A 15,917-nucleotide genomic window follows, 5' to 3' on the forward strand; every position below is an offset into this window, starting at 1 on the left:
GCTGCAAAGCTGCTGGGACTTGAAGGAATGCTGGTAAATTATTGCCATGTGAAGGCCAGCAGTGAAAAGGGGATTGTTATTTGTTTCCCCCTTTAAGCGTTCCTCGTTCCAAATGGGCTCAGATAAATTCCCTATCATGGTTAGGGAGCTTTTGAAGCATTTGTCCGTGGGGCTGGGACCTAAATTACTGGAAACAGTCGGATGCTGTTAAGTAGATAATCTTGGCTCCTTTATGACCTTATCATCACCTTTGCTTTCATGGGGAATGTTGACTGAAGCCTCCTCTTTGACTTGGTAGTCCAAACGAAACTCGAGAGAGGCTTTACGGTAGATGTCTTCCCTTGGGGATATGCTTCAAAATAAGCCTTCCTGAGTAAGGACTGAAACCTAAAGAGGAAAATCCAGCAGATGCTCACTTGCCAATGACCGGTACAGAATAAGCATGTGGAGGGTTCACATTATCCATCGCACTGAGAGGTGAACCTTTGTTATATGGTAGGTAGTCTCAGGCTTACATCACTGTGCGTAAAGCTTGCCTGTGAGGAGGTGGGCTCGAGAGGTGGAGACTGTGTCTTGTTCTACCAGATGTCTAGCCTGGTCCCTGGGACGGACAGACACTTAGTGAGCGATTGCTGGGCGGAGGCATGGATGGGTGATGTTGGTTGGATGTACAGATTGTGGGGCAGTTAGATGAATGAGCTGAGAAAGTCAGACTTGCAGTCCTTTGGAAGCTAGAAAAGTAACTGTCCCAAGGAACAGGATTTTCAACAAAGGATACTGTTTCTGCAGTTCTTTGCTCTGAGTGACTTTGGTCGATAGCATATCTGCAGAACTGATTGCTTTCTGTTTATCTCCTTGTGAGTGAGTCAGAGCACACTGTTTTGAGCTCACATTTCACTAACTCACTCTACTTCCTTGGGACAGTTTGAAAGTTCTTTAATACCTTTAGGATTTGTTCCTCCCCCCACCCCACCCCTCTTTAACTCTAGAATGAATATTTGAAAAGTACAGCAAACTTCTTAATTAAAAAAAAAAAAGATACTTTAAATAAAGAGTGGGAGTGTTTGCTTATTTTTCTTTTTGTTGTTTTATTTTGCTTTTGTTCTTCAGATGGCTAAGCATTTAAGGCATGACATTCTATAAACTACTATTGTGTTGAGGAGTTTTAGGCAAGTCTGGTCTGCTTGGAGTGAAGCTGGGTGTGTCAGATATGCAGGGGGTATCTGCGTCTCATCTAGGTGTCTGTCCCTGCGGTTCAAGGTCCCTGGAGTACTGGAGTCCCTTGTCCAGTTCTCATGTGTCCAACATCACTTGCTGCATTCATTCACATAATATTTACTGGGAACCACTCTGTACTTGGCTCAGACAGTGAAGAATCTGCCTGCAACTCAGGAGACCCCAGTTCAATCCCTGGGTCAGGAAGATTCCCTGGAGACAGGCATGGCAACCCACTCCAGTATTCTTGCCTGGAGAATTCCCATGGACAGAGGAACCTGGTGGGCTGCAGTTCACGGGGTTGCAAAGAGTCAGACATGACTGAGCGACTAACGTTCACTTCCTTCACTCTGTACCACGAAGTTGCTGAAAGTGGGTACACAGACCATTTCAGACATCATGGTGCTTTTCCAGCAGCGCAGGTCCCAGGTCTGCTCCCGCAGCTCCCTGCCAGCGTGGCCCAGCCTTTACTGTCTCGCTGCTAGTGGGTGTAATAACCAGTGGGCGGGGAGTGTTTGCTCACACTGCAGAAGCCAGAGCAGCACAAGGGGCCCATCCACACAGTTTTTGTGGGTCCTCACTCCCAGGCCACTCCCGTGTCCGAGAAAGAGGCAGGAAGACGGTCCTGGCCTTATCACCCATTAACACCAAAAAGGGAACAAGCTCTGGCTCTCAAGAACTCCTGCCAGAAGCACATTACAGAGAATTAGCAGGCTTTAAGATGGGTGTTCATTGGAAGGACTGAAGCTAAAGCTGAAACTCCGATACTTTGGCCACCTCATGTGAAGAGTTGACTCGCTGGAAAAGACTGATGCTGGGAGGGATTGGGGGCGGGAGGAGAAGGGGACGACAGAGGATGAGATGGCTGGATGGCATCACCGACTCTGTGGACATGAGTTTGAGTGAACTTCGGGAGTTGGTGATGGACAGGGAGGCCTGGCGTGCTGCGATTCATGGGGTCGCAGAGTCAGACACGACTGAGCGACTGAACTGAACTGAACTGAAGAAGAGAAAGAGAAGAGGCAGGTCTCAAGTACTGTGGGACTATCTGGAATCTGCAGAGTCCAAAGTGAAGCGCAGAACTTTGAGAAGGGCCCTCGCCTTAGGGTCCAAGCAGCCTGGTTTTCCTCCCTGCCACTGGTGCAGCGTGGCCTGCGGCAGCCCCCCACCTCACTGCCCCCATTTGCTTATATTCAACAAAGGTGATCTCTCCCTTGCAAGTGTGCTGTGAAGGTTAGACATCACGTATGCAGAGCGCCCGGCACAGGCATGCAACAGACCTACAGGGATCAGCACTGCTGTCCATGTTGCTTTTCTTGTCATCTTTATTTTCACAACAGTTTTCCCTTGGTGGTTCAGTTTTGTTTTTCATTTTCTTACTCTGAAAATGAGTACTTTTCAGGCAGTAATGTTACCTCAGATATCCTGAAAATTAATGTGTTGCTTACATCTTTCTGGCTCTTTATAGTTTACAGAGCACTTTCACACTGTAAGGGAGGCTGGGGAGAGCACTTTCATGCTGTAAGGGAGGCTGGGGAGCAGGACTCTTTGCTCCAGGTGAGAAGACTCAGATGGGGAGAGCTGTGGGATGTTCCCAAGGCCACCTGGCTTCTAAATGGCAGACCTGACCTCAGGGTTCCTTTGATGACCTCAAGCCACTTTTCCGACATCCTGGGGCCAGGCCAGACCCCTTGTTAAGGACTTTTTCTTTTCCTTGTAGCTGTCAATACCAGCAAGTATGCAGAGAGCTATCGCATCCAGACCTATGCTGACTATATCGGGAAAAGACGAGAGAAGCAGGTGAAGAGAAAATGGATGGAAGATAGTTGGAAGGAGGTTGAGCCAAAGCGGCTAAACACGCAGTGCGCTTCCTACGGCTCGCAGAATCACCATTACCACGCCAACAGGTAAGAGTTCTTGGCTGTTGATTTGAAGAGCTTTGCATCATCCTAGCGAAGTTCTTGTTTCTTGTGGGACTAAGAGTAGTAAATCTGACTTGTGAGAAAGGCTGTTTCTGACTTTTCACATAATATCAGAAGTTACTACTCCCTTAATTCCTTCTGTGCTGTATAGACCATCTCAGCTAACAGCCACAAAACCCCAGTGAGGCAGAAAAGGGGGTACATCTTATTCCTATCTTAGGGGTGAAGAAACAGGGGCTCCGTGACTTGCCCACCACTCGGTGAGTGAGCTGGGGTCAGAGCTGAACTCTTCCTGTCCCCAGATTGCCACGATGCTTCTGGCTGAGCTTCCGAGCCCCTTCCGTGTCCCACATAGGCACTGAACCACATGCCCGCTGTGGAAGGAGAACTTGACACACACTTCTGTTACTTACCTCTAATCCTATAGTACTTTCAGAAGATGAATACTGGTGACATTTTAGGATCTTTGTGAAACTATAAAACATAAGTACCATAGAAAATGGTGGTGGGGGAGAAGGGGGAGTTCAGTATAGAAAATTATAAAGATGAGAAATCAGCAAAGAAAAAATTAGCCATAATCCCACCTCCCAGAAGCAATCTCTGTTAATATTTTGGATTGCCTTCCATACCTTTAAAACAGTTTTTAGAGATTTTTAAAATTGAGGTTTAATTAACATATGATAAAATGTGCAAATCTAAAATACTTACTGGTTCAAAGATATATATACCCATGTGACCACCACTCAAAGCAAGATGTTAGAAGATTTCTATCTCCCACCTCAAATTTTTGTTGTGTCTCTTTTCAAGCAACTCCAAGCCCGCATTATCCTAAGCAACTATTTCAAGTTTCTATCACTGTGGATTAATTTTGGTTATTCTTGGAATTTATAAAAAATGTAATCACTAGTGTTGTAGTTGGCTTCTTTCACTTAATATCTTTTTGGAATTCACCCTTAGTGTTGTGTGTATCAAGAGTTTGTTAATTTTTATTTTCAGTAGTATTTCATTGTATGAATATACAGTATTTGCCTTTTCATCTGTTGGTGGACATTTGGTTTGTTTCCAGGTGGGACTGTTATAAATCAGGCTGCTATGAACATTTCTGTAAAAAAAAATTTTGTGGGTATGTGTTTTCATTTCTTTTGAATTGTTGGTTCTTAGAATATGTGTATGTTAAATTGTATAGGAGCTGCCAAACAGTTGTCCAAAGTGGATGCTCCATTTTATACTCCCCTAGCTGGAACGTTGTATGAACATTTCAGTTGTTCCACATCCTTGTCAACACTTCGTATTATCAGTCTTTTTTAGCCATTCTAGAAGATACGAGATGGTATTGCATTGTGATTTTAATTTGCATTTCTCTGGTTAACCGCCTTTTTGTGTGCTTCCTAACCATTCAGATATCTTCTGCGTGAGGTAGATATATAAGTCTCTTGCCTCTTTTTACTGTAGATTTGTAGGAGTTCTTTTCTATATTCTGGATCCACACATCCTCTGTCAAATATTTGTGCTGCAAGTACATTTTATTTGAGTTTGGGGTAGTGTATTCATTTTTTTAGTGATGTATTTTGATGAGCAGATTTTTTTAGTGCTGATGAAGTCCTGTTAATACTTTTTGTTAATGGTTGGTGGATTTTTCCCTGTCCCTAAACTTTGCCTACCTAAGGTTGCAATAATTTTCTAGAAACCTGTCTTATGGAAGGTTTATAGTTTTAGCTTTTACATTTAACCTTGAGCCATTTCAGATGAATTTTGTATGAGATAGGAGTCAGGATTTATATTTTTCCATATGGATATCTAGTTGTTCTGGCAACATTTGTTAAAAAGACTTTTCTTTCCTTTTAAGTTGACTTGGCACTTTTGTCAAAAATAAATTGACCATGTATGTCTAGGTCTATTTCTGGATCCTTCTGTTCACTCATTTTTATACCTGTTCTTATGCCAACACCACGCTTTCTTATTTCTGACTTTATAGTAAGCTTTCCTGATAACTCAGCTGGTAAAGAATCCACCTGCAGTGCAGGAGACCCCGGTTTGATTCCTGGGTCAGGAAGATCCACTGGAGAAGGGATAGGCTACCTACTCCAGTTTTCTTGGGATTGCCTTGTGGCTCAGCTGCTAAAGAATCTGCCTGCAATGTGGGAGACCTGGGTTCGATCCCTGGGTTGGGTAGATTCCCTGGAGAAGGGAAGGGCTTCCCACTCCAGTATTCTGACCTGGAGAATTCCATGGACTGTATAGTTCATGGGATTGCAAAGAGTTGGACACAACCGAGTGACTTTCACTTTCAAAATCAGGTAGCATAAACCTCTGACAGAATGTGGTCCACTGGAGAAGGGAACGGCAAACCACTTCAGTATACTTGCCTCGAGAACCCCATGAACAGTATCAAAAGGCAAAATGATAGAATACTGAATGAGGAATTCCCCAGGTCGGTAGGTGCCCAGTATGCTACTGGAGATCAGTGGAGAAATAACTCCAGAAAGAATGAAGGGATGGAGCCAAAGCGAAACAAATACCCAGTTGTGGATGTGACTGGTGATAGAAGCAAGGTCCGATGCTGTAAAGAGCAATATTGCATAGGAATCTGGAATGTTAGGTCCATGAATCAAGGCAAATTGGAAGTGGTCAAACAGGAGATGGCAAGAGTGAACGTCGACATTCTAGGAATCAGTGAACTAAAATGGACTGGAATGGGTGAATTTAACTCAAATGACCGTTATATCTACTACTGTGGGCAGGAATCCCTTAGAAGGAATGGAGTAGCCATCATGGTCAACAAGAGTCTGAAATGCAGTACTTGGATGCAGTCTTAAAAACGACAGAATGATTTCTGTTCGTTTCCAAGGCAAACCATTCAATATTACAGTAATCCAAGTCTGTGCCCCAACCAGTAACGCTGAAGAAGCCGAAGTTGAACGGTTCTATGAAGACCTACAAGACCTTTTAGAACTAACACCCAAAAAAGATGTCCTTTTCATTATAGGGGACTGGAATGCAAAAGTAGGAAGTCAAGAAACACCTGGAGTCACAGGCAAATTCGGCCTTGGAGCACGAAATGAAGCAGGGCAAAGGCTAATAGAGTTTTGCCAAGAGAACACACTGGTCATAGCAAACACCCTCTTCCAACAACACAAGAGAAGACTCTACACATGGACATCACCAGATGGTCAACACCGAAATCAGACTGATTATATTCTTTGCAGCCAAAGATGGAGAAGCTCTATACAGTTAGCAAAAACAAGACCAGGAGCTGACTGTGGCTCAGATCATGAACTCCTTATTGCCAAATTCAGACTTAAATTGAAGAAAGTAGGAAAAACCACTAGACCATTCAGATATGACCTAAATCAAATCCCTTATGATTATACAGTGAAAGTAAGAAATAGATTTAAGGGTCTAGATCTGATAGATAAGAGTGCCTGATGAACTCTGGACGGAGGTTCGTGACATTGTACAGGAGACAGGGACCAAGACCATCCCCATGGAAAAGAAATGCAAAAAAGCAAAATGGCTGTCTGAGGAGGCCTTACAAATAGCTGTGAAAAGAAGAGAAGCGAAAAGCAAAGGAGAAAAGATATAAGCATCTGAATGCAGAGTTCTAAAGAATAGCAAGGAGAGATAAGAAAGCCTTCCTCAGCGATCATTGCAAAGAAATAGAGGAAAACAACACAATAGGAAAAACAAGAGATCTCTTCAAGAAAATTAGAGATATCAAGGGAACATTTCATGCAAAGATGGGCTCGATAAAGGACAGAAATGGTATGGACCTAACAGAAGCAGAAGATATTAAGAAGAGGTGGCAAGAATACACAGAAGAACTGTACAAAAAAGATATTCATGATGAAGATAATCACGATGGTGTGATCACTCACCTGGAGCCAGACATCTTGGAATGTGAAGTCAAGTGGGCCTTAGAGAGCATCACTATGAACAAAGCTAGTGGAGGTGATGGAATTCCAGTTGAGCTATTTCAAATCCTGAAAGATGATGCTGTGAAAGTGCTGCACTCAATATGCCAGCAAATTTGGAAAACTCAGCAGCGGCCACAGGACTGGAAAAGGTCAATCTTCATTCCAATCCCAAAGAAAGGCAATGCCAAAGAATGCTCAAACTACCGCACAATTGCACTCATCTCACACGCTAGTAAGGTCATGCTCAAAATTCTCCAAGCCAGGCCTCAGCAACATGTGAACCGTGAACTCCCAGATGTTCAAGCAGGTTTTAGAAAAGGCAGAGGCACCAGAGATCAAATTGCCAACATCCGCTGGATCATGGAGAAAGCAAGAGAATTCCAGAAAAACGTCTATTTCTGCTTTATTGACTATGCCAAAGCCTTTGACTGTGTGGATCACAATAAACTGTGGAACATTCTGAAAGAGGTGGGAATACCAGACCACCTGACCTGCCTCTTGAGAAACCTGTATGCAGGTCAGGAAAGCAACAGTTGAAACTGGACATGGAACAACAGACTGGTTCCAAATAGGAAAAGGAGTACGTCAAGGTTGTATATTGTCACCCTGCTTATTTAACTTATATGCAGAGTATATCTTGAGGAACGCTGGGCTGGAAGAAGCACAAGCTGGAATCAAGATTGCTGGGAGAAATATCAATAACCTCAGATATGCAGATGACACCACCCTTATGGCAGAAAGTGAAGAGGAACTCAAAAGCCTCTTGATGAAAGTGAAAGAGGAGAGTGAAAAGGTTGGCTTGAAGCTCAACATTCAGAAAACGAAGATCATGGCATCTGGTCCCATCACTTCATGGGAAATAGATGGAAAAACAGTGGAAACAGTGTCAGACTTTATTTTTTTGGGCTCCAAAATCACTGCAGATGCTGATTGCAGCCATGAAATTAAAAGACGCTTACTCCTTGGAAGGAAAGTTATGACCAACCTAGATAGCATATTAAAAAGCAGAGACATTACTTTGCCAGCAAAGGTCCGTCTAGTCAAGGCTATGGTTTTTCCCGTGGTCATGTATGGATGTGAGAGTTGGACTGTGAAGAAAGCTGATCGCCAAAGAATTGATGCTTTTGAACTGTGGTGCTGGAGAAGACTCTTGAGAGTCCCTTGGACTGCAAGGAGATCCAACCAGTCCATTCTAAAGGAGATCAATCCTGGGTGTTCATTGGAAGGACTAATGCTAAAGCTGAAACTCCAATACTTTGGCCACCTCATGCGGCGAGTTGACTCACTGGAAAAGACTCTGATGCTAGGAAGGATTGGGCGTGGGAGGAGACGGGGACGACAAAGAATGAGATGGTTGGATGGCATCACCGACTCAATGAACATGAATTTGAGTGAACTCCGGGAGTTGGTGATTGACAGGGAGGCCTGGCATGCTGCGATTCATGGGGTCGCAAAGAGTCGGACATGACTGAGTGACTGAACTGAACTGAACTGAACTGAAACTCGCCAACAGTTGTTCTTCTTTTTTGTATTGTTTTGGCTATTCTAGATCCTTTGTATTCCACAAAAAAGAATTTTTAAAAAAATTTTGTCCGTGCTGGATCTTTGTTGGGACATGTAGGGTTTCTCTAGTTGCAGTGTATGGGCTTCTCTTGTGGAGCACATGCTCTGGAGTATCTGGGCTTAGTAGTTACATTCATTTTCCCCTAAATGCTTATATTCTTTATGTAATCATAAGTAGAATTGTTTGTTTCATTTTCAAATTGTCTGTTGCTTCTATGTGGATATATAATTAATTCTTCAATATATATTTTGAAGTCTATATATATATATTGATCTTATATCCCTTCAGCCTTTAAAAATTTGCTTATTCTGATAGGTTGGGTTTTTTCTTAATATTCTGCAGTTTTCATTTATGCAGTCATGTTGGCATACTAATAACAGTTTTATCTCTTTTCCAATCTTTGTGTCTTTTATCTTTTTCTTGCTTTACTGCACCAGCTAGCACCTTTAGTATATTGTTAAAGTCGGAAGAGTGGATATCCTTTCCTTGCTTACAGTATTAGTTCATTGTCTCCCCTTGATCTGTGATTATTGGGTTGTTCATAAAAGTCTTTTTTCAGGTTGAGAAAGTTCCCCTCCATTTCCAGTTTGCTAAGACTTTTGTATCATGATAGATGTTGGATATCTTCAGATACTATTTCTGTATCTTTTTGCCTCTTTAATTTTTTTACATTTAATTTTATTTATTTATTTATTTAGACTGCACTGGGTCTTTGTTGCCACATGCAGGCTTTTTCTCTAGTTGCAGTGAGCGAGGGCTCCTCTTTATGTGATGTGCAGGCTTTTCATTGTGGTGGCTTCTGTTGTTGCAGAGCACAGGCTGTAGAGCTCGAGGGCTCAGTAGTCGTGGCTCATGGTCTCTAGAGCTCGGGCTCAGAAGTCGTGGCACACAGGCTTAGTTGCTCTATGATATGTGGAATTTTCCTGGTCAGGGGTAAAGCCCATGTACCTTACATTGGCAGGAGGATTTTTATCCACTGTACCACCGGGGAAGTCCTATCTTTCAAAATTGTCATATGGTTTTGTCCTTTGTTAATATTTTGAATGACATTAGTTGGCTTTTGAATGCTTAATCAGATTCGCATTCCTGAGAGAAATCCAGCTGGGTCATGGATTGGGTCCATTGGTCATGGACCCAATACATCCACTGGCTTGTGATGTATCAACGTTCCTGTTTACATGTTGCTGGATTTCAATATATTGTTAATTATTTCTGTATCTTTGTTCATGAGGAATATTAGATTGTAGCTTGCTCTTTTTTTATATCTTCGTCAAGTTTTGGTGTCAGGATTGTGCTGACCGCATATAGTTAAGAAGTTCCTCTTCTGTTATTTGGTGACAGTGTGTATATGATTTGAGGGGAGGCGGGCGTTGGTTAAATTATTGGTCAAGTTTTCCTTTTAGCTCAGTCGGTAAAGAATCTCCCTGCAGTGCAGGAGACCCGGGTTCGATCCCTGGGTTGGGACGATCCCCTGGAGAAGGAAATGGCAACCCACTCCAGTATCCTCGCCTGGAAAATCTCATGGACAGAGGAGCCTGGTGGGCTGCAGTCCATGGTGTCACAAAGGGTCGGGCACGACTGAGCGACTAACACTTACTTACTTACACCAGTGAAGACATCTGGTTATAAGGGTTTCTTGTGAAATGGTTTCTGATGGTGAACTGGATTTCTTTAATAGATACGAGTCTATTATTTCTTATCACTTTATGAATTTCTGTTTTCCAAGGAATGTTCTATTTTAAGTTGTCAAATTTATTAGCATAAAATTATTAGCTGAAAATATTCCCTTATAATTTCAGTATCTATAGGATCTATAATTATATCCCTTTAAAAACTTCTAATATTAGTAATTTGTGTTGTCTCTCTTTTTTTCCTTGCTCGGTGTTAATTCTCAGTACCAGCATTTATCTAGTATTGCATTTGTGTCCTCTTTTTTCATTTTATACTCTTCTTATTATCATTTTTTCTGCTTACTTTGAATTTAATAGTTATTCTTTGGATTCTTTGGATTTCATATGTTATTCTCCCACTGTAAGGTAGGAACTTAACTCATTGAAGTTATGTTTCTTCTTTTCTGTAGAAGTATTTAAAGCTGTGAATTTTCCTTTAATTTTTGTTAGCTGCATTCCACATATTTTGACATATTTTCTTTTCACTATCATCTGTTACAAATATTTTCTAATTTCCCTTGTGCTTTCTTCCGTAACACATGAGTTATTTAGAACTTGTTTGATAATTATTGAGACTTGTTTTATGGCTTGACATGTGTTCTGTCTTGGTACACGTTCTATGTGCACTCGAGTGAGTGTGATATTCCATTAATATCATTTTAAGTTACATTGGTTCATGGTTTTGCTCAACTCTTCTATATCTTTACTGATTGTGAGTTAGGTTTTTTAAATTGTTGTTGTTGGGTTTTTTTGTGGGGGTGGGTGGGAGGAAGGGTTGTCTACTTTTTCTTTGAGCTACTGAGAGTGGTATTGAAATCACCAACTGTGGTTGTAGATTTATTTCTCCATTAAATTTTATCAGTTTTTTCTTCATGTATTTTGAAGCTCTTTTGATAAATGTATGCCTGTCTTATAGATTGTTATGTCTTCTTAATGAATTTCCCATTTTATCATTGTGGAGTATTTCTTCTCCGTTCTAGAAATAAATTTTTTGATGTTTATTTTATCTGGTATTAATACAGCCACTCTTGTTTCTTATGCTATATGTTTGCCTTTTACTGTCAACTTATTTGTCTTTATAATTAAGTAGGTTTCTTATAAACAGCCTATGGTTGGAGCTTGCTTTTTTATCCATTCTGGCAATTCCTGCCTAATTTACTCTTAACCTAGTTAATGATGCAAATAAAGCTGTCTTCTATCTTGGTGTTTCTTATTGGTCTTGATTGTTCTGTGTCCCTCTGTACCTCTTTTCTGTCTCTTTTTGGATGAATTGTGTGTTATTTAGTGTTTACTGATACTGTAGCCTCCCATTTTTATCTTCCCTATCAACTTTTTGCTTATATTTCTTTGTGTCATTTTTTGTCATTGCTCCAGAGTAATGGTTGGCAAACTGTATTGTGTTAGTTGCTTCAGTCATGTCTTAAGCTTTGCGACTGCATGGACTGTAGCCTGCCAGACTCCTCTGTCCATGGAATTCTGAAGGCAAGAATACTGGAGTGGGTTGCCATTTCCTTCCAGATCTGGCTGACATGTTTATAAAGTTTTATTGGAACACAGCCATGCCTATTAATTTACATTTTGCCTCTGATTGCTTTGCATTACGATGACAGATTTGAGTAGTTATGATAGAGACTAGTTAGCCCACACAACTCAAAATGTTTACTGTCTGTTCCTTTACAGAAAAGTTTGCTGACCCCTGCTCTAGAGCTAACTGCCCAGTATGGTAGTCACTGACCACACAGGGCTAATGAGTCCTTCAGATATGTCTAGTCTAAACTGAGATGTTACAAATTTAAAACATGCATGATTTTGAATGATTGATGACATGTTGAGATGATAACATTTTTTATATATTGGGCTAAATAAAAATATTGAAATTCATTTTGTTTCTTTTTTAATGGTGACTCCTAGAAAATTTAAAATTGTGTATCTGGCTCACATTATATTTCTGTTGGCCAAGCACTCCTCTGAGATTATGAATCTCCTCTTTCATGAATCACTGTTTATCTTCAGGTGAAGGTTACATTGCTTCATGAACAGTGTAAGATTATTACTAGAGTGTATTTCTATCTGCCTCCCTCAACCTTTGTGAACTTTTGTCTCATATTTTACTTCTACATTCTGTAAACTTGGTTATGTTGTTGCCATTGTTCCTTTTCTCTTTTTCTTTAAAACAGTTAATACTGTTTAAAAAAAAATAAGGGACTGAAGTCTGGGGAAAATAGCATAAGTATAAACAAAAATTGAGGCATAATTAGAAAAGTCCAGTTAAGATTCTCAGGGCCCTTACGGTTGGCTCTGTGACTCGCTCCTGTTGGCTTTAGAGAATTGACCTGAGACCTTGGGAGACACCTCATGACTGCTGAGCTGCCAGGGTTGGCTGTCAGCACTTGCCCTGGAGGTGATTGTCCATTTCTTCTGTTTGCACTGATGTTGTGGCGGAAGTCTTTTCTGTAATAGATTCAGAATATTCACCTGAGTTTATAGTTGATAACTGGATGAAAGATAGGACTTCGGTTCTGAGAAACTGCTGGATTTGCTTGAGAAGGGAAAAAGGAGATTTGATTTGGTGGCAAGAGATCTGAGTGAGTAAGTACAGGTTGGCATAGCGTTTGAAGAATCCTCCTTTGCAGTGGATGCTGAAACATCTAAGATCTCACTAATAGACCCTTAGTCCCCATAAGCAGACACTGGTGTCTGAAACTGTCTTCAAAAAACAGATGCTCTTTCCCTTCTCATTTTTCTAAGGATGTTCTGTAATTAAAGAAAATGGTTTTCCAAAGCCACTTTGCCCTTACAGAGGTTTGGTCCATCATGTCTGTGGGTTATTTGCTCTTTTTGGCTTATTTCAACTATTAGGAAAAAACCCTTTGGCTTGTCTTCCTTCTAGCCTTTCCTTTCTGTGAGACTAAATTTCAGCCTTCCTTGAAAATGTAGTTGTTGTTCAGTTGCTCAGTTGTGTCTGACTCTTTGCAACCCCATGGACTGCAGCACGCTAGGCTTCCCTGCCCTTCACCATCTCCCAGAGTTTGCCCAAACTCATGTCCATTGAGTCGATGATGCCATCCTACCATCTCATCCTCTGTAGCTCCTGGGAATTCCTCCTTATGTAGGAAATGCTAAAGCGTACATCAAAGCTATAGTTTTCAGATTTCATATAATTTTCATCTGAAGTTAGCGGTTTCTGCAAGTAACTGAATGTACATATTTCCTTAGGAAATGGAGGGAAAGCCCTTTAGAGACACAGAAGATTCAGATGAAGCAGACTGGGTCCCAGGACCCATTGCTTTGTCAGACTGCTTACATGTTTATTCATAAATGGGTCTGTGGAGCAAGTGTTTTCTCTCCTCTGACCGAAAAAAAAAATGCCATAGAGACAGTAGCGCCCACAGAGTGAAAAGGGAACTGACTTATAGGCAGCTGGACAAGAAGTGTTCTAGCTTGCGCTCTGCTGGGACCTTGGGAAAGACTATGTTCATTCTTCCCTTCAGTGAATACCAGCAAGAGCCCTGTTTTCTCGTCTTAAATGAGTCATCTATTGGAAAGAAGGCCAAAGTCCCTTCTAGATCTTAAATCCCAAGTGTTTTTACATTGTGTCCAGTGTAGGTAGGGCAACTGATACAAACTCCCAAGACCCTTTGAGAATCTCCTCAAATAGCAGGTAGCTTCTTCTCAACCCAAAGAGTTAGATTTTTGAAAATCCCTGTAGCAGGAGAACTTTTGGTTAAGAGGTATATAATAAAAATAAGATTGGGTGAACCAGTATCTTAAGTGAGCCTATGAAATCCCTTTACCACACTGAAATGTATAAATGGGGCTTCCCGGGTGGCTCAGACCATGAAGAGTCCACCTGCAATGCGAGAGCCTTGGGTTCGATCCCTGGGTCAGGAAGATCCCCTGGAGAAGGGCATGGCAACCCACTCTAGTATTCTTGCCTGGAGAATCCTATGGACGGAGGCACCTGGTGGGCTAGAGTCCATGGGGTGGCAAAGAGTCAGACATGACTGAGCAACTAAGCACAGCCGTGCACGCTGAAATAATAAAGACAGGCACCCAATAGAGAGAAGACGGTTGACCCTTTCACTGGGTACTGCCTGTTTTCAAATTCCCACCTGTCAGCTCTGTACTAGAATTTCTTTGACACGCTTTTTCCCCGTGATTTCAAGAAGACGGTTAGCACTTGTCTGGAGCAGAGGAAACTTGTCCTCAGCCCTTTTTTGTCCTCTGTGCCTTGGCCCTCTCTGCACATTTGCTTTCCAGCTTCTGTGACAGAGCGGTTGCCTCTCACTTCCAGATCCCACCCCTGCCACCCCACCCCCACCCCATGCTGCGTGCCAAGTCACTGCAGTCGCGTCCAACTCTGCGACCCCATGGACTGTAGCCTGCCACGCTCCTCTGTCCATGGGATTCTCCAGGCAAGCATGCTGGAGTGGGCTGCCATGCTCTCTTCTAGGGGATCTTCCTGACCCAGGGATGGAACCCTTGTCTCCTGCATTGGCATATGGGTTCTTTACCACTAACACCACCTGGGAAGCCCACCCCACCCCACCCCCCATCTCAGAATGAATCTTTGCAGCCTCAGCCCCACCCCTTTTACCCTGGAGGCCACTTACTCCCTCTCAGTGTTGACTTTCTCTTGTTTATTTTTTCTTGCTCCTGGTTCTACCGCAGAAATCTCCATTTAGTTTTGCTGCTTCTGTTCCTGGGTTTCAGCTGCCTTTTCCTGGGGAAATTTCCTATTTTTTTGTTCTTGGTTCAATAGCTTAGGAACAGACTTTACAGGTGTGTCTTTACATTATCCAAATGACAGTGACAAAATTTGTATTTCCCTTTGGATAGACCCTTAGCTTCTGAAAAAGACTATAAAAGTTATCAAGTCTAGCTACCTTAATATCTTTCTTATATTTAGGCAGACTAAATGTTGGAAAATTCACTGTAGAACTTGTAAGTTACACATATTTTAGCAGAAAAAGTGTTTCCCATGACACTTTTTAAACCACTGGAGTGATAAATGTGCATAATTTTTAAAAATTTGCATAGTACAGGAGAATATAAAGTGAAGGGAGGAAATCTTGGCTCCACATTCCCAGTTCTTTTTCCCAGTGGCAGCTACTATTATCATTTTCTTCGTTTTCTATTATCACTGTACTTTTAAATTATACCTGTTTCTCGTCTTATACACTTTGACCAATATATCTTGATCACTTCTAAAAAAGATTAGCAATTTAACACTTGTATATTACATTCTGTTTCCCTTCTCACTTTGGTGAGTGATGTTATTTATTTATTTTTACTACTTTTGTGTATCTGTCCTTTTGTGCTTTCTTGAGAATCTTGATTCCAAGAGATGGCAGTAGATATACAGCATCTATAATCTGTGAGTTGCTTCAGTCATGTCTGACTCTTTGCAACGCTATGGACTGTAGCCCCCCAGGCTCCTCTGTCCATGAGATTCTTCAGGCAAGAATACTAGAGTGGGTTGATATGTCCTCCTCCAGGGGATCTTCCCAACCCAAGGATCAAACCCGTGTCTCTTATGTCTCCTGCATTGGCAGGTGAGTTCTTTACCACTCTTGTTGCCTGGGAAGCCTGTATACAGCATCTATAATATGATTGTGTAAATGCAATATTC

General features: G+C 41.7%; 1 protein-coding gene across 2 annotated transcripts in view; it reads left to right on the forward strand.

The window, feature by feature from the left end:
- Positions 1-15,917, forward strand: part of PARN (poly(A)-specific ribonuclease) — a 183,548-nt gene that overhangs the window by 122,013 nt on the left and 45,618 nt on the right. For both annotated transcript variants that reach the window (XM_055409530.2, XM_055409531.2), the window contains exon 22: positions 2,936-3,122. In XM_055409530.2, the coding sequence (XP_055265505.1) occupies positions 2,936-3,122 (187 nt within the window). The remainder of the gene's footprint in view (positions 1-2,935; positions 3,123-15,917) is intronic.

The sequence above is a fragment of the Moschus berezovskii genome, chromosome 27 (genome assembly GCF_049115385.1).
Source record: "Moschus berezovskii isolate FMDL1 chromosome 27, NW_MosBer_1.0, whole genome shotgun sequence".
NCBI lineage: Eukaryota > Metazoa > Chordata > Mammalia > Artiodactyla > Moschidae > Moschus > Moschus berezovskii.